Here is a 20,076-nt window from a genome sequence, read left to right as displayed (position 1 = left end):
CTTCACTACGAGCAAGTTTAGGTCTCTCTTGGGGGTGCGGGACATTTCGTTTGGGGGGGTCACTTAGCCCTTCTTGCTTCATCCTCTCATGGTGGGAGCTTTTTCCCACTGAGTTTTCTCCTTCCTTTTCTGTTGAGGGGATCTTTTGTACATGGGTACCTCATCCCATTTTTACTTTTTTGTCTACATTTCTCCCTAAGTTGCATTGTGGGGTGTTAGTGTGAATAGGGTTCTTTAGCCTTTTAGTTCTTTATTAGCTAGTTCTCCACTATAGCTGTCTTCACACTTAGTTAAGCTTATTTAGGGACTTTTTCACTTTATCCCACATTGGTTGTGTTTTTAGCAAAGATCCTGGACTCGCTAGGACTTGGCGAGTCCTGAGCCGGGTGACCCTAGGTGAGTCCCAAGGGCCTGGACTCGAACTCGTTCGAGTCCTGGTGAATCCATATGCCTGGACTTGGCCAAACAAAAAAAAAAATCTCAAAAAATGACAAAAAACGAACTTTTTTGACGTTTTTCTCTATAAAAAAAATCCTCGAATGCCCACTTCCAGCCCACGAGGAAACACCTTCTATCATTGGGCTTTTCTCACATCTAACACCTTGTGTGGATCACTAAGGCTATGGATCCTATCTTTAGCAGCGAGGACCTTGATTGGGTTGACCACGAAAATACTAATAGAGAACTTGAGGTTGTAGCCATGGTAGAAGAGGAGGTTAGAGCACGAGCAGACACAGGAACAGCTGATGTTGGATAGGGTAGCATGGAGTCACGGATAGAGACTATGGCTACTAAAACATCCAAGACCTACCTTAGATGCCTTCGTAGGAGGGATGCAAGCTCCTTTGAGCCATAGACTTGTAGTTATTGTTTTGATATTTGTGTGGAACATTTGATGTCATGGACTTTATATTCCATGAGTTTTGTATACATTTGACAATATTTATATATCTACGTTTTCTATTTTCTTCAGCTACAATTTGTGTTTATACTTATTTATACTTGTGTATACTTGTGCATGTGATCAAATTAGCTTCTATTTAATGATGTTATTGTGCCTTTAAGGTTTATTAAATAAAGGGTGTGTGAAACAAGTTTTAAATCCTTTAAAATCTCTAAATTTCTTGGGTTTTTCACTTTTCCGAGTCTTGTCGAGTCTGCGTCGGGTTTTTTACCGAGTCGAGTCACTCATGCCGAGTCCACGCCGAGTCCAAGAGTTTGAATCCCGTTTCTATGGCTTTTAGTCTCTTGGGTGGTAAGTGCTATATATACTCACCCATCGCTCTCATATGGGTATCTTATTTTCATTGTATGCTTTGCATTCTCTTGAGTTGAATAACAGTTTATTTCGCTCATTTCTGATTTCTCGCTTTGCTCTCCTTCATTCATTCGCATTCTTGGGTTGAAATCTCATACTGCTTCATCCATGTTTTCTTCCTACAGCCTAATTCTTCTTCCACAACTATTTTGCACCGGCAATGGTTATTCATCTTTTCAACCTTCTTTAGATAGTTTAGCAACGAGGTTATTGTTGTGACGATTTCACAACATCACCCCATCAAAATGGGGACCACCTCTTTTCTTCAAGTCCTGGTGTCTCTTAGCATAATATCTCTCTTGCAAATTCTAGTGAGTGGGATAAAAGTTGTCGCCAACTAGATTGATCTGAGCTTATAGTGACAAAACGTTGAAAAAGAGAAGTCAAATCGAGCGAAGAGAGAAGGAAGTTTGATGGAGGAGTCCCTTAGATCAAGCCTAGTCAACTATGCAAGATTTCCTTCGTCATCCAAATGACCTGATTGTATTGCATCGAGAGGTGAGTTGCAGGAGCAAAATTTGGCTAAGTGGGAGAAAATTTCCATTGCACCTCCCTAGGAGTGAAATTCACTTCCTTTGCTCCAATCCTGGGGCGAATTTTGCTTCCATTGCTCCCCTCCAGGAGCGAAATCTCTCTCCTAACCCTCCAAGACATCTAAAACCCCATCTGATCATAATGTGAAGTCTTAATTTGAGCAATGAATGCAATCTTCGATCAACCAACCATCAATTTAGCTAAGTATAGGGGTCATTTCCTTTGCTCCCCTCTAGGAGCGAAATCCTCTTTCATTGCCCTCATCTCGGAGCGATTTGAACTTCTTGAGCATATTTGAGAGTGATGAGCAAGTTTAATGCCTTTAGTATCATTTTGATCATGAAAAGAGGTAAATGCATCACGATTTTAATGCAAAGAAAGATCAAAAAGGATGAATTTGGAGTGACTTCCATTGCCTCGCTCCAGGAGCAAAATTGACTTCTATTGCTCCCCTTTGGGAGCGAATTGCTCTTCCTTTGCCCTTAGTTAGGAGTGAAGTCATCTCCAAAATATTCATTGAGGGCTATTTGATAACCTTTTGTGCATGATAACTAAAACCTAAGGCATGAGGTGATAAGACTAAGCTAAAGGATGAATTTGAGGTCACTTCCATTGCTTGAGTCTTGGAGCGAAAAACACTTCCATTGCTCCTCATCTGGAGCGAAATACTCTTCCATTGTTGTTTCATGAAAGCAAATTTACTTCCAAGACCTCACATGAGGGTAATTTGATGCATTTGAGTTGATGCAAGGAGGGTAAGTGGGGGAAATCAAGCTAAGTGTCTAAATTAAAGCAATTTCCTTTGCTCCCCTTTAGGAGCGATTTTCACTTCCATTGGTCCTTCTTGGGAGCGAATTTCCCTTCCTTTTCTCTTGATTAGGAGCGAAGTTGATTCTAAGCCTTTATTGAGGTTAATTTGACACCTTCACATGCATAGATGGCAAAATACCCAAACATAAATTGATGAAGGGAGAATTTGAGTTTATTTCCATTGCCCTCACCTTGGGGCGAAATTTGCTTCTATTGCTCCTCCTTAGGAGCGAATTTGACTTTTATTGCCCCATCCTAGGACCGAAGTCATCTTCAAGGCATTCAATGAATGAGATTTAATGACTTTTGCACATGATGACTGGAACTTAAGGTTTGAGTTGATGGAATGGAGAAAGCAGATGAAATTTTGGCTAAGTATAAAAAAATTCCCATTGCTCCCATTTAGGAGCGAAATATGCTTCCATTGCTCCTCAAGTGGAGCGAATTCCCCTTCCTTTGCTCCACCTTGAGAGCGAAAACCTTTCCTAAGTATTTTTTATGACTATTTGAAGCATTCCAAATAAGAAAGGTGATGAACTTGAGGCATAAGAAGGTAAGATTGGTGAAATCTAGCTAAGTGAATTGGGGTTCTTATTACTTCCTTTGCCTAAGGTTAGCAGCAAATTCCTATTCCATTGCTCCCTTTTAGGAGCGAAAAGTTCTTCCTTTGCTCCCCTATAGGAGCAAATTTGCTCAATGACGACGGCTAGCAATTGCAAATACATTTGGCGCCAAACATAAATTCAAAAAGGGAAAAAGTTTTAAGTGATAAGTCAGCCATCTTAAGGGAATAAATTTAATTTTCCCAATCGGCCTTCAACCTAAAGGACACAACCTTTCCCATAAAACACCTATATAAGGAGATTCAAAGCACTCATTTGATCACCAATTCAAAGCGAATCTCTTCTCTATAAAAGCAGAGCAGCAAATCAGATTAACATCAGCAGCAAATTTCATCATAAGGGAGCAGCAATTTGACCTAAGAGCATAGAATTCAATCATATTTACTCAGCAAAGAAGCGAATTTGATTACAAAGCAGCAAATTTACCCAACAAAGGAGGAATACTTAATCAAAAGGAGCGAACTTCATCATAATAATAGCGAATTTGTCCTGAGGTGCAGTGAAGTTAATCATAAGAAGGGCGAATTTGTTCATACACCTTCAGCAACAGCAGACTCCTTAAACATTATCAGTCACATCCTTTGATTAAGAGGCATCAATTCAAAGTAAAAATCAATAAAAATCAGAGGTATGTATAACACATGTTAAGTGCAGGTCTGATTTATGACTAAATTTTGATCATTTTTGTTAAATTAGACCTCTTTAATGCTGCAAATTCATTAGAAAGTTTAGATGAGCATACTGAAAATAGGTAATTAATGTTCAATCTTTCATTTTCAGATTTGCTTAGATCTTAGAGGCATTAATCATTATATATAGACTTGAAATCAATAGTTTAAACGCTTTTCACCATAACCCTAATTTAGACAGCTCTATTAGGTGAAGAATGGCAGCGCCAAAGGCAAGCGGGGCTGGTGCACGTCAAGCACTTATCAAGGAAGGTCAAAAGAGCGAGATTTTGGAGACAAAGATCACGTCTCATTGGAGCAACATAGGAGATACCAACCTTGGGAAATTTGATCTCAAGAAATTCCGAAGCTCGTCATACACAAGCAAGCCCATTGCAACAGCAAAGAAGATTATGGATAGTGGAATCATCAAGGCAGCTGGCTTCCCTCTTGACGTTCAATGCTATGAATTGATGATAGAGTGTGCCAAACACTATGATTCCCACACAAGAACAATAGTGGTGAAAGATGGAAGAGTGTTTGCCTACCTTTCAGTGAAGCCTTCCACCTACCTGAGCCAAGAGACATGATCTATAAAAGCATAGAAGGAGCTAAGGCAGTTTATGAGGATGATCCGGAAGCATGTTTGGAAATTATCAACAAATATTGGCTATTGAAGAGTAGACTTGGCAAGAGCAAGATGCCTAGCAGGCCACATAGTTGATTTCAAGGATGAGTTCAGGGATTTCATCACTCTACTCAATCGAGTTGAAGGCGCACCACAAGCATTCTACTTTGAGAAGTGGATGTTCTTCTTCATGGAGATAGTCACTCATGGCAAGGATACAATCAATTGGGCAAGACTCATCAGCAATAGCCTGGATATTCAACTAAGAGACTCATCCGCACTAGGACATTCAATATGAACTCCTATGTCATTTACTCTCTTGCTAGGAATTATGAGTATGCTGGATTTGATGTATAGAGGCATAGTTGGAAGAGGACCGGGAGAAATAAGAGCTCGCGAGTCATATACAAAGCTACACCATCCGACTAGGCAACATTATAGAAGAGTTAATGATGCCTTCACTATGCATATCACATGGATTCTACAAGGTGGGATTCGTCAACGATTGTCTCCAACCGCTGAAGCATTGATCAAACAATTTGGTGCATGGTTCATTCAATTCTCGAAGTTCACCTACATAAGGATTCAAGGATGCCCTTCTCCTCCTTACATGTTGCCACGCTATCCAATAGATAGGGTAGTGTCACTTGAGGTGGTAAGACAATTGGTGGCATATGCCAAGGCACTACGGCATAAACATGAGTCCAGCATTCCTTTTCCCATTTCACTTGGAGATTCTATAGAAGTTTGGGCCTCCCTTCAAGCAGCTAAGAGCGCCAAGGAAGAGTTATCTCTCTACTCACTTACTACATTTAATCCTAGAGATAACTTCGATCCTTATGATAACGTAAGGGGAGTTGCCGAAAAGAAGTACAAACACATATGGTAGTTGCAGGATTTTTGGATGAATGCTCAAAATGACTTTGAAGTGAAAAGAAGAATGCATTCCAGGCTACCTCTCGACTTCATTCGAAAGTGCAAAGTCTTTAGTGTTGCTAACCAAACAAAAGATAGCGGCAAGTGTCTCCAACCAACCTACAAGAAGGAAGACAAGGAGATAAAGATCAATTGGGTGGAGATGGAAATCACATATTTGAAGGAATTGATGAAACAAGTCCTAGCCTACACTCGCAAATGGATAGATGTCCAGCATCAAAAGTTGAAGGAACAAAATCTGACAATGACATTTAACTTAGCAGCAAGAGTGGATGATGAAGAAGATGCAAGTGTAATCGGAAGTGCATCTCAATCAACTCATTCTAGAGGCTCGAAGAGAAAAGATGATCATGGGGAGAAAGAAGCATCAAGAAAGAGGCATAAGTCAAATTCCGGTCATCCTTCCAGCACTTCCTCCTGACGTGAAGAAGAGTTGAATCAAAAGAAAGGCCATGAGAATCAAAGACTTGATAAGGAGTTGAGTCATGGGCTGAACGAATCAATGGAATCCACAGTTCAAAATGAGAGAGGTAAAGAAAAGTTATCACAAGATCAAGAAGACCTCGCTCTTCACACTCAAGTGAATAATGAAGATGAAAGAGAAGATGGTAATGAGACAACTTCCCCTCCTAGAGATGAGCAATTGCCCAAAGAGACACAAGTGGGAGAAGGAAGATCATCTATCCCTGTATGGCTTAAAGAACGGCTCGCTATAGAAGTAATAGCAATTGATGAAGAACTAGTAGGTGACTTGGATAGCCTCCTAAGTTGCACTCAAGGAATCATCAAGAAAAAAAAAGCCACGAAGATGTCCAAGGTAATAATGGATGATACAAGTTCCCGAAAGATACAAATCGCCACTCCCATGGTTGACAAGTTTGAAGACGAAATCGCGGCGGAGGAGTATGACATGGAGACTATTGATTTGGGTCCAATTAATCCGAAGCAAGCATTGGGTGATATGAATGATTCAGTGAAAACAGTTCATGACATGCTTAGGATGGAAGTAGATAAGAATAGGAAACTGGAGAAAGAAGTGAGGGAATGGAGAAGCTACTTCCAGCAATTCAAGGAGCCATTGAGACAACATGACCCGTCAGTTACACCACCACCACTGCTTCCTTCCGAATCAATGGACCATATGGAGAAGATAAGGAATTCAACACGGCTGATGTAAACATGGATAGAGAAATCCTTCACCATGGCTAACAAGTTCATAAGAGATATGATGAAGATACTTGATAGAGTTATCAAGGTTCTTGGGAGAACCCATGCTCTCATGGAAGCCTTTGATGCATTTGTCTACACTAACGACATCACTATTCCTGTCTTGCAAGAGATGAGGAAGACATCTAGGGAGGTCATGGTGAGAGAAGGAATTATGAAGGAAGGGTCAACACCGAGCTTTCTACATTGGGGGAGCCTGCTTCGCATGAGGAAGGTCATTTTTGAAGACATCGGCAATGGGTGCAATCAAGTTGAAAATGCCACGCACCTCATCCATGATAAGATTGTAGAAGTAGCGGAAACCATCTTGGAGAAGAAGATTGATCCTGGAATGCATATAGACACTAAAGAGTTGGAAGAAAGAATAAAGGTCATATTCCATGGAACAGATGGCTTGATCACGGAGAAGCAATTAGATGACAAACACACACTAATGGTACTAGTCAGTAAGACGAGAGAACTTGAACCTAGATGGAATACTGCCATCATCACAACCTTTGACGAGGTCATTCCCTTAGAAGAGCAATTGAAGAATCTACCAGCAGCTCCGATGACAGAGATTGAATGTATGACGACCAGGTTCATTGAATATGCTAGAAAAGAGAAGGAAAAGGGGAACAAAATCCTAGATGACAGCTTGATATGATCCTACATGGCAATTCATTTTATTATTGGAGGATGCTTCCTCGTTGTTTGTGCCAATTGATGTCATTTACTCATTGGCTTATATTTTGATAATGTTTATCTTAATAAGGTTTTGATTGTATCAAACCCTAATTAGGGTTTAGGTGGCAAAATCTTGGCCCTTGATCCTCATTTGATCTTGGCCATTCATTGTATTTGGGAGTGCTATATAAACCCCACTCATTTCATTTGTAAAAATATATAGATATAGAGAGATATAGAGTTCAAGAGAGATAAGAGAAGGACTTGAAGAATTGTTGCTATTTTGCTATTGGATTAATAAAGACATTGAAGTTATGGTGTTTCTATTTAATCCTTGAAGCTTCTTGCATAGTTATTCATCTTCTTAAATCGATATTTGGAATTAGTTTAAGTATTTAATTTGAATGATGGTATGTTGTGTTGATTTGTGGTGAAACTCTTAATCCATACCACTATCCTCTTGCTAATTGTAAGTGTGCCTTGTGTGGTCGACTGGAATCATTGAAAGCACTTTAGTCCAATTGTTACTCAATCATTGATATGAATTTGATTGATGGTATCTATGTTTGATAATGATTTGAAAATCATCTAATACCCTTAGAAGATCGCATTAGCCTTGGTGAAGTTGTTCTTGTATAGCAATACTAAGACTAGTTGAGTTTCACTTAAGTCATCCTTCATTCTTGCATTCTTAGGCATAGTTTAGTTTCTCTCAACCCTCATCTTTTGCAAATTTTTTTGATAAATGTATAGTAGTAGTGGTAAGTGAACTTCATTGCATATCATTTGAAAAACATTCCTTGAGAGTTAAGCATCCATCCCTTGAGTACGTAAGGCCCCTTGGAGGAACAGCAATCACAACGACCAACTATGCTTATCCACACGTCATGACCCGACATTGAAGAACCTTGGAGTTATCTCAAGTGATCCTTGTGCGAATCTTCAGCATTTGAGAGACTTTGATCAAGAGAGGATAAGATACTTTTGGGTATTTTATTCTGTGTTTAGATTGTGTCTAAAAAACACATCAACGGTTATCACTGCTGTCTCCAACAGTAAGGTTCCTGCTTCAGCTAAGAGAATCTCCTAGGGGACCAAAAAAATGGAGTGAGGAAATGAAATAGAAATGGAAAAGTGAAACACAATTCTTATTTCACTTGAAATTGTGATACAAAGTACACATTTATCACAATGAAATGATTGTTCAGCTTTTAATGTATCTAGGCAATAACTATTTATTATTATTACGTTTATTGCCTACACCAAGGGCTAGGATTACATATGTGCAAGGATAGTTGTCAACCCATTGTTATTGTTGCCCATTTTGAAAAAAAAAAATCTGTGTGTTTCATTTTCTTGATACAAAGCTCCAGACCTCAGCAAAAGGTATTGCCTAAGTAACTCGTTCCCTTCTGCAGTTTTAGATTTTTCATCAACCAAGGTATCGACCTGGTGAAGACTTGAGTTTGCCTTTAGAAATTTCTCAAGTTGACTCAGCTGTCAACCAATGCTGCTGAATCTTATTTTGTTCATTCTCTAAACTGCTCTATTTTATTGAGTGAAAGGTCCTTTGAGATGATGCTATATCCTCATAGAATATGGCATTCCTTTGCTTTTGAATTTTTTGTTTTATTTTGTTCCATCTCCATATATTATCCCATTCTTCTTGAAATACTTATTTTGTTCCTTCTCTGACATGAATTTACCACCATTTTTTGTTCTCAGTGATGAATGGGTTTTCGGAAGAAGCTTATTCAACTTCTGTCTCTGTACATGTATTTATCCTTTCCAGGACACAATTGTCAACTGCAGAGACAACAAATGCTGAGAAAATTTTCAGTAAGAAAATCTGGTGCATTGGCACTGCAGCAGCTACAGGCCTCAAAAGCAGATAACAAATGCTGAAAAAAAAATCAGTAAGAAAATCTCGTGCATTGGCACTGCAGCAGCTACAGGCCTCAAAAGCCATCTGTTGGCAACATTTGTTGCTCTATATCTCAGTCTGGGTTGGATCTTCAAAAGTATGCCAAATAGCGATTTTGGGGCCATGGGACGTAATACTTGGGTAGTACTTGGGTAGTACTTGTGCAGTACTTGTGTAGCTCTTGAAATACTTCATTGCCGATAATTCCTCTTCCAATAATTAGGGAACTAGTTGCAAGGACCCATGGGGAATGAGCTGGCTCAACGTTCTCTAGGGTTTTGCCAAAATCCTGGTTTCCAAATTTTTGGAAGACAAAAAGGCAGTTTTTGTTTCAATGCTGGGTAGAGCTGGAAGGATGTTGAGGCCTATGACCTGATTAAGCCCTCGGAGACATACAGTGACAACTATTATTATAATCCAGTAGAGATGTGTGTTAAGAATGTAGCCTCATTCGGATTAAAGCAAACAACATATAGTGACTGTCGAAGTCTAAGCATCGTTAAACCCGAGCACCGTTAAGTGTTTTAATGCATAACTAAAACGGTGACTCTTGCAATACGAAGAGTCATGTTCACGTAGGGTCATGACTCTACGTGACATAAGCCACGTAGAAGTCATGCCTCTACGTGGACATGACTTTTCACATCCATACATATACCCGACTTCGATGCTTGCTGGTGATCGATATCAATTACAGTGGAAATCTTGTGATCCAGTAAGCAGTCGATAATATCAAAGATTAACTGACAGAATTTATTGATATCGGAAATCTCATCAAAATTCTGTTCTGCTATATATAATTTTCAGACTATTGTTTCTCTATCTCTAATCTAGATTCCTTAACATGGTATCAGAGCCAAGTTGGTAGAGAAATAAATAAAAGATAGTGAGACTTTTAAATTAAAATTCAGACTCGTATTCAGAATCAAAGGAAGAACAAACAATCATGGTGAACAGTGTTAGAGTGAAGGATAGACTCGAAAGCGCATCCAACTTTGTCTCATGGAGAATTCGAATAATAGCAATTCTTCAAGAACTCGAACTAGATGCATACATAGAAGAAGATACAAAGATGCCCAAAGACGAACCAGAGAAAACAACCTGGAAAAGAAACAACAACAAGGCTAAGAAAATAATAATTGATGATGTTAAAGATCACATTCTTCCAACCATATCAAAACTAACTACAGCTTATGATATGTTCAAGACCATTCAAAATTCATTTGAAATAAATAATGCAAGCAGATTGCTCACATTAAAACAGAAATTAATGCATATCTACATGAACAAAGGAGAAACAATCACATCCTATTTCATGAGGATTTCAGAGTTGAAAGATCAATTGTCAACCATTGGGAATAATGTAGATGATATGGAGCTATCTCTAATAGCACTTAAGGGATTACCTTCCAATTGGGAATCCTTTATTGAAGGCATTAGTGCTTGACCGACACTATCGAAATTCGATCAACTCAAAAATGATTGCACACAAGAAGAATCTCGACTAATTACAAGAGGGATGGGTCCAAACAAAGAAGGAGAAATTCAAGCACTAGATGCTAACTCAAGCAACAAAGGGAAGAAAAGGAACTTCAAACCGAAGAGAGGAAATAATCACAAAAGCAGAGACTTCTCCAAGATTCAATGCTACAGGTGTGATAAATTTGGACACACTCACAGATTCTGCCCAGAAAGAAAGAAAGCTCAAGCAGCCCTGGCTGAAGTCAAGGAAGTAGAGAATCCTCTATTCTTCTTAGCCTTATCAAGTGAACTAAAGTCAAACAAACATATGTGGATAATCGATAGTAGAGCGTCATGACACAGAACCAGATTTAGAGATCAATTCGAAACCTTTGAAGGGCACTCAACTGAAGAAGTTACAATAGGAGACAATTCTACCTATCCAGTGAAAGGAATTGGGACCTTCTCAATTCAATTAAGAACAGGAGTTACATTACAATTGGAAGATGTTCTTTTTGTACCAGGTATCAAAAGGAATTTGGTCTCTATATCAAGACTAGCTGATCAAGGATATCGTGTCACCTTCCATGAAGATAAAGTTCTACTCTGGCCTAAAAATTCTAACATAAAGAATGCTATTCCTATAGGAACTAGAGATGGTAGTTTATACAAACTATGTAATACTCAAAAACAAGCACTAAATCATGAAGTATCTAATTCTAATGAAATTTGGCATAGAAGATTAGGACATCTTCGATTTAGTGCCCTACCTTCCATAGGAAAGATCACCACAAGATTACCCAATCTAAAATCTGATCATGTTGGAACTTGTAAAGGATGTGCTCTAGGGAAGAACTCAAAAGGGTCTTTTCCATCAAGTGAACACAAATCAAAAGTTTACTAGAACTTGTCCACACTGATTTGTGTGGTCCAATGTCATTACCATCACTGGGGGGATATTTTTGTATTACGTGATATTTGTTGATGACTACTCTAGGAAAACTTGGATCTATTTCATAAAACTCAAAGAATCAAATGAAGAGTTATTAAAATTCAAAGAATTTAAAGCCTTAGTGGAAAATCAAACTGGGAAGAAAATAAAAACTCTAAGATCAAATAATGGGGATGAATATATCTTTGAAAATTTTTAAGAATTATGTATTTCTGTTGGGATTAAGAGGGAGTGTACAATACCTTATAATCCTCAACAGAATGGAGTTGTAGAAAGGAAAAACAGAACCATCATCAAAGTCGCTAAAGCCATGATGCATGATCAAAATCTACATATCTCATTCTAGGCTGAAGCATCAAATACAGTTGTGTACATTCAAAACAGATGCCCTCATTCAATCCTAGAGAATATAACACCTAAAGAAGCCTTTACAGGGAATAAACTAGGTTTAAGCCATCTAAGAATCTTTGGTTGCCATGTGTATATTCACGTTCCTAAAGAAAAGAGAACCAAACTAGAACCCTCCGGGAAGAAAGGCATATTTGTTGGCTACAGTGAAACCACTAAAGGATACAGAGTCTATATTCTAGGACGAAAATCTATTGGATAAGTAGAGATGTCAAATTTGAAGAAGATGCTGCTTATAAACTCTCTCTAAGTGCAAAAGATGACCAAACCACAGAATCAGATGAAAATCTTACAATTGAGAATCAGAGGGAGAATAGCATAAAAGATCATGAACCTCAATCATCTAATTTTGAGAATGCTGAAAATCCTAACAACAAGAAAAGACCACTATGGGCAAGAAAGATGATTGAGGAAAATAATGTGGAACCTGATGAAATCTTCAAAGAGAATAAGAAAACAAGAAATCAGTCATGCTACGTTGCACTCATGACTGAGCTTGCAAAATCTGAACCATCAAATGTTGAAGAGGCTTTAACATGTCAAGCTTGGAAAGATGCAATGATTGAGGAATACAAGTCTATCTTAAAAAATGATGTCTGGGACATTGTACCTAGACCAAAAGACAAATCAGTTGTCTCTTCAAAGTGGTTATTCAAAATCAAATATGCACCAGATGGTAGTATTGAAAAACACAAAGCCAGATTCGTTGCCAGGGGGTTTTCTCAAAAAGCTGGAATTGACTACGAAGAGACATTTGCTCCAGTTGCCCGATATACTTCTGTAAGAGCCATTATTGCCATTGCAGCATCTAAAGAGTGGAAGGTACATCAAATGGACGTTAAGACCACATTTTTTAATGGTGTTATTGAGGAAGAAGTATGTATAGAACAACCTAAAGGCTTTCCTACACACGATAGAAATCTCTATGTGTGCAGACTAAAAAAAGCCCTCTACAGCCTTAAGCACGCTCCCAAGGCATGGTACGAAAGGATAGATAGTTATCTCTCCAAGCTAGGATATTCCAAAAATGAAGCAGATTCTAGCATATACTTCAAAATATCGAATGGTGACATGTTAATACTTGTTCTCTATGTTGATGACTTGTTGATAACCGGAGAAGATCATCTCATTGCAAAATGCAAACAAGATCTTGTGGCTGAATTTGATATGAAGGATCTAGGTCTACTACACTATTTTTTGGGTCTAGAAATATGGCAAAAAGAGAATTATATTTTCCTAAATCAAGGAAAATACACCATTGATATCCTAACCAAAAATGGTATGATAGATTGTAAACCTCTATCTATTCCAATGGAAATAAATCTTCATAAACTCAAAAGTGAAGCAGTAGATTCAGAATCTACAGATCCTACATACTATAGACAAATTGGATCCCTTATGTACCTGGTAAACACTCGCCCTGATATTTGTTATGCTACTAATGTGTTAAGTCAATTCATGTGCGAACCCAAGAAGATTCACCTAATGGCTGCTAAGCATATTCTGAGATACTTGTGTGGTACTATTGAACTTGGCCTGAAGTATAAAAATGTTGAGATACAACTCCAAGGGTACTCTGATTCTGACTGGGCAGGCAGTTCCATTGATCGTAAAAGTACAACGAGGTGTTGTTTTAGTCTTGGATCGGCTATGATATCCTGGTTTAGCAAAAAACAGTCAGCAGTTGCTCAGAGTTCCACTAAAGCCGAATATATGGCTCTCCATGGGAGCTCGTGAAGCAGTGTGGTTAAGGAAATTGCTAGTCGGACTATTTGGGAAGCCCCTAAACCCCACTGTGATTCACTATGATAATCAAAGCTGCATCAAACTTTCTGTAAATCCAGTTTTTCACAATCGATCCAAGCATATAGAAATCCCTTACCATTACATAAGAGATATGGTAGAAAGAGATGTTATCAAATTGACCTACATCAGCACTGAAGAGCAAAGTGCGGACATATTCACCAAACCTCTTGCAAAGTTGAAAGTGGAGTACTTTAGAGGTAAACTTGGTATACTAAATTATAATTGAAATTGAGTCGTAATCATATGTAATTTGATATATTCATGAATATTTTGTATGCAATATTGCATGTATGTGTTATGTCATGAAAGGTGACGATCTTCCATGAGATGTATGTGTTAGATCACTATTGTAAGGTGACGACCTCCACAATAGCCTGATCTGTAATCAAGATTGACTACATTAAGTTGCTGTCCCGGAATGTGCCGGAAATCTTGATACTAAATTTGTTATGTTGAGTTATTGATTTGTTGTCATTAAGTGTTGTTCCGAGATGCGTCGGAAATTATGATAACAATCATATCATGATTGACTACATTAATTTGCTGTCCCGGAATGTGCTGGATATCATGATACTAAAATTATTGCATCTGTGATAATGACAATTTTACAGTTGTCACTAGGATCAAGGATGTTATCTGATAAGACTTCATGTAGTTGTTGTCCCAGAGTGTTGGATATCAGATAATTCATCTCTCTAAGATATGAAAAATTTCACTAGTGAACATTACTGATTGAATGTATATGATCATGCCAAATGAATATATATCTGTGTGTGTGTGTGTGTGTGTGTGTGTGTTGTTCCTTAAACTTAATTCAATCCTCTTTTGCTAAGAGGGAGTGTTAAGAATGTAGCCTCATTCGGATTTAAGCAAACAACATATAGTGACTGTCGAAGTCTAAGCATCGTTAAACCCGAGCACCGTTAAGTGTTTTAATGCATAACTAAAACAGTGACTCTTGCAATACGAAGAGTCATGTTCACGTAGGGTCATGACTCTACATGGCATAAGCCATGTAGAAGTCATGCCTCTACGTGGACATGACTTTTCACATCCATACATATACCTGACTTCGATGCTTGCTGGTGATCGATATCAATTACAGTGGAAATCTCGTGATCAAGTAAGCAGTCGATAATATCAAAGATTAACTGACAGAATTTAATCATATCGGAAATCTCATCAAAATTCTGTTCTTCTGTATATAATTTTCAGACTATTGTTTCTCTATCTCTGATCTAGATTACTTATTTGCTGTGAATGAAAATTACCCATAGCTCTGAATGCAGGATTGGAAAAATGAAGCAAATAAGTTTTACTACAAATTTATTTGCTGTGAATGGATTTGACCCTAACGCTTTGATACTAATGTCAGGCCAGCGAATAAACTGTGGAAATGAAATAGAAAGGGAAAAGTGAAACCCATTTCTCATTTACTTGAAACATATCGATCAACATGAAATTGCTATTCAGCTTTTAATGTATCTATCATCTATATAATAATAATACAAAATATTATTATTACTGAATTACATTTATTCTCTACACTTAAGATTATGTACAATACTGTTATATCTCCTTAGTGGTCTCCGAGGATACAATCAACATTGCTTTTGTAACAAATTATGGATGTTCACATCTCTTTATTACATTTATTTCCTAAAACTTCTCCAAATCAAATTTTGAGTAATCCATATAGACAATGCCCGTTGATATGTACCTAAAACAGAAATGAATCTTAAAGCACTGCAAGTGTAAACTGTTCAAGCTGAAGAAAATCCCTAAAGTCTAACCAGAAATGGAGGTTAGTTAGAAGAGCCCTTCAAATGAGGCATTGTCAGTGTAATAAGGAGGGACTTTTGGGATCCTAAATTTGTAAGGTAGTTGTAATTCAGTCTTTTAAGAACAATACTAGTTACTTCCAAGAGTATTTTGCTGTCATATTCATTGGAGAGAAGTCTATTTCATGACATTTTGGTTTTATACACAATCTAAATGGATCCTGACTTCTGTAATCCAGTTTTCTGCACTTTTATTGTTCTAGAAGTTAAGATGTAATTACCTTTTAAGTTTGATCACTCCAGAAGAAATTCTAGTAACCAATGTTTTCATATGTGTTATTCCTGGAATGGATGGATTGGGGAGGCATTCGAAGCTTGGTCAGGAGGTGGAAATCCATGGCGTAAAAAAAATGAACGATATATATAAAGCTAAAGTGAAAAAGTGCCCTTGTTACAAAACGCAAGTCTGATACACTCGTGAGAAAATTCTGGCTAGGCTGTAACCTAGAAATCACTTATTTCACAAATGAATATTCCTGCAAAAGCTTAAATAGAAAAATATTAGTATATTAATGCTTCAGATCACACTTTGTTACCCATCATCAGAATGGAGCGATGGATTGGGATTGTAGCATCAAGCTCTCACATAAATAACTCCATTACAATCACACAAAGTAGGTCACCTTATTTCAATCACGAGATAGGAAAAACCTAATTAAACTAAATTTTCGTGTGGTTTTGTGTGATTAGGCACTCAAGTAGTGCTAAGCTTTTACAATTTAAAAATTAGTGGATTTTAATTGCGAGTAGCAGATAGAAACAGGGGTTTCCCTTGGACTTGCAGTTTTTTAATGCCCTGTTGTAATGTAAGTAAACGCCACTATTCACTGCAGTTGTAGGGTTTTCGAAAAACAGTATCGGAGGATGCAAAAGATTCGTATTTCTCGAGAGCTGAGAATGTTATAGCTTAAAATGAATAATATACACAATGGCAACATTTATTCTGACCTTAACAGAACTATTGTCCAGCTCTAGAGCTTTTCTGCAATCAGCTTCCACTTTCTCCCAATCACTGTATTTGTAAACAAAAATTAAAGGTCGCTGTGCTATTAAAAGAAACAATATGAAGAAAAAGTAAAGATATTTTTGAAAAATGGATACGATACTCACTCGCGTTTCCTGTGACAAAGTGCTCTATTTGTCCAATAAGCGGGTACATTTGGGCACAGAGTTATCGCCTACCAAACAAAGGATGCACAGATTAGCCTATTTCAACCATTAAATTTTGCATTATTAAGAGCAAATAAGTTACCTGTGTATAAGCCTCAATAGCCGCGCCTAAGCGCTCCTTCTTGAAATAAGAATTGCCTTCTTGCTTCAATAATTCCGCCTGTTTCGCAACATTTACATTCAATCCGGGAGCCATTACAATTATTATTTATGTTATTATTGATTTCCTCGCAGGGATGACTTTGGAATGCGTTCCAATCAAAACACCCCTGCCTACACATTGGCTGCCATGGAAACCAGATCAATGTCGAAACTTTTTTATATATACACCCCCTCTGGAAATTAACATTACTGTATATTTATTAATTAGGTAAACTTGAACATCTAAAGTAGCTATTCAAAGTTTCATTTCCGTGTGCAGAAATAACCAACGACTTCCTCCATTTTGGCCAATTTTGCCCAGGGAAAACAAAATTATTTCTTTTATTGGTCTAAATTTGAATTTTGGTAGGGAATATAGGTAAAGTACAATTATATTTGTTTATTATTTTACTTAAAAATATATTATCATATTTTTATTGATTAAAGTAAAAAAATAAAAAAAATTATTAAGATTACATTATCATATCATTATATTTTTAGTTTATATTTATTTTTAAGAAAAAAATAGATTTTATATAGACACACTTTCAATCCCTCATAATTAATAATAATATTATTTCTAATCTATCTATCGTTAAAGAAATATAAAAGTATGTCGAAAGATATATAAAAGTACGTCGAAAGATATCATATTTGTTTATTATTCCATTTTAAAAATAATTATATTATTATATTATAATTAATATTAATTTATTATTATATTATGATATTGTAATCAATATTATATTATTATTAAGGCCCGCTAATGGGTTTTTGAGGGCTAATCCTCATAGGAAGGGTGAAATAAGACAGGAGTGGGATCCGCCAGATAAGGGTTGGACTAAGATCAATTTTGATGGTGCTTCAAGGGGGAATCTCAGGGTCTCAGGAGTTGGGGTCATAGCCCGGGACGATTGTGGAAACACTCTAGCCATTGGGGCTAAAAGGTTGGTGGATGGTTCGAACAATGAAGTCGAGTGTCAAGCGGCTATAGAAGCCATTCTTCTAGCTAAGAAGTTGGGAGTGAAGAAACTTCACCTGGAGGGGGACTCTTAGATTGTGGTGAATGGGATAGCTAGGGGTTGCATGGAGGCATGGCAATTGGACAAACACATTAGAAGAATGAATCTCCTTCTTTGTGGGTTTGAAGATTTCAAGGTGTCACATGTTCTCAGGGAAGCAAATGTAGAGGCTGACAAGCTTTCGAATGTGGGAGCAAATGGTTCTTTGGATAGCAACTTTAATTTATTTGAGGACCTACGAAATGTATGTCCTCGTGATTTGGGTTGATTTGCTTAAAATGTGGGAAGAGAACCCGAGTTGTGTTTTGAGCCTGGTGTGGTTTGATTTTGACACTGGATATGTGGGAAGTGATGTCCCTCGTGGATTATGGCGTAGGAGTGATGATGGAGGCTATTAGTGGGTTGATCAAGTGATGATGATTGGTTTGAGGTGCTACGTGTCGAGTTATTATTTCTTGTGGTGGCGCTGCCTATTTTAGGGCCTTGGCTCTTGGTTTCCTGGCACTTCGCAATTTTTGGTATTGGCTTTGTTAGTGTGTGCAGGTTTTGGACGAGGGTGAGAGGTAGGATGGAGGCCAATTTCTCTCTATCGACTGACGGTCAAATGCCAGCATTTCGTGGCCCAATTTCATGCAATAGGTTGTTCAATGTTTTCAAGGTTGATGGGGATGTGTTTTGAAGGGCAGTGCGTTGGATGGTTGGGGAGGAATTTCTGGTGTCTAATTGTCGCCCTCGAACTAATCTGGACATCTCGTTGTTGTTAGTTGTGTTGGCCTTGACGGTGGGTGGGTCGATGGAGGAGGTGCAACGGGTAACGTCCTTGGTGTTGCGACCTAAATGGTCGGGCGGGTTAGAAGATGTGGTGACTCGTGCAGAAATTGGCAAAGGGTTGAAGATGTTGCAAGAAACGTGGTGGAGGATTGGTGTGGAGATGGGGGGCGTGTAGTTGTTCGTGATCTGGTCAGCTTCTCGACCTGTGGAAATCCAGCTAGAGGACGCAAGAAAGGGGTGGAGGGATGTTGTGAATTTTGTGCGAGAATTGGGACCGACGAAAAGAGCAAAAATACGTGGTAAGAAGACCTCAATCAAGTCGGAGGCTCCATTGGATGAACATGGGAGGCCACTGATACGTCATCGGATTCCTCAGAAGTATGTGAAGGTGGTGGAGCGCAACTCGTTTCGAGATGGCAAGTTGGGAACCATGCCAGGTGGTGGGAGGGAGACTCATGTGGCAGGCCCCAGCCAGGGCATTCCGAATTTCTCAAGGGAAGAGGCCCTGGGTTGGTTTCGTTAGGCAGGTCCCTTGGGTTTGTCGAGTTTTGGGTGGGGAAGTATTTTTGTGTGGTGGTTTTTTGAAGTGGTAGGACTTGTAGGTCCGGTGTCTTTCTCGGGTTCCGATGGTTTTGTAGGGGCGAGATCCCATGTAGTGGTTGGCTGTTAGACAACTTTATGGATGTAATCTTTCCTTTTTTAAGCAATATATTATCCTAGTTATATAGTTGAGAGGAGAAAATAAATAAAATAGTTTTTTAGTTTTTCATGCATTTATTTTAATTTAAGTTATTTCAGGTTATTTAAATTATTTTTATTTAAGTAATAGTAAAACTAATTGTAATTATGACGAGTGTCATACAATATGACGAGACAAGGGGTTTTTAACCCCACATATTTATCAATCCATTATTGAGTATTAATACGTCTTTCGGCGTAATTATTAGATATGATCTCATAAAAGATTCAATGAGATGAATTGATTGAGATCAATGTGGATATCTTATGAGAAGATTAAATGAGATGAATTGATTGAGATAACAATGATAATTACGAAGTTAATTGATTGCATAATGGAGATAAACAAAATTGATTGATCAGTTAAACTCAAAGTGAATGGAAGTTGAGAGATGGAAGAGAAGATAAAATAATATCAAATTAAAAAATTAT

General features: G+C 37.9%; 1 protein-coding gene across 1 annotated transcript in view; it reads right to left on the bottom strand.

The window, feature by feature from the left end:
• Nucleotides 1-17,403, bottom strand: part of LOC131036744 (E3 ubiquitin-protein ligase CHIP) — a 100,648-nt gene extending 83,245 nt beyond the window's left edge. The window contains exons 1-3 of the mRNA XM_057968714.2: nucleotides 17,055-17,403; nucleotides 16,913-16,980; nucleotides 16,751-16,814 (exon numbers count right to left, since the gene is read on the bottom strand). Coding sequence (XP_057824697.2) covers nucleotides 16,751-16,814; nucleotides 16,913-16,980; nucleotides 17,055-17,168 — 246 coding nt within the window. The 5' untranslated portion in view covers nucleotides 17,169-17,403. The remainder of the gene's footprint in view (nucleotides 1-16,750; nucleotides 16,815-16,912; nucleotides 16,981-17,054) is intronic.
• Nucleotides 17,404-20,076: the final 2,673 nt, after the last annotated feature.

Source organism: Cryptomeria japonica, chromosome 3 (genome assembly GCF_030272615.1).
Source record: "Cryptomeria japonica chromosome 3, Sugi_1.0, whole genome shotgun sequence".
Classification (NCBI taxonomy): Eukaryota; Viridiplantae; Streptophyta; class Pinopsida; order Cupressales; family Cupressaceae; genus Cryptomeria; species Cryptomeria japonica.
This window is presented reverse-complemented; position numbering and strand designations above follow the sequence as displayed.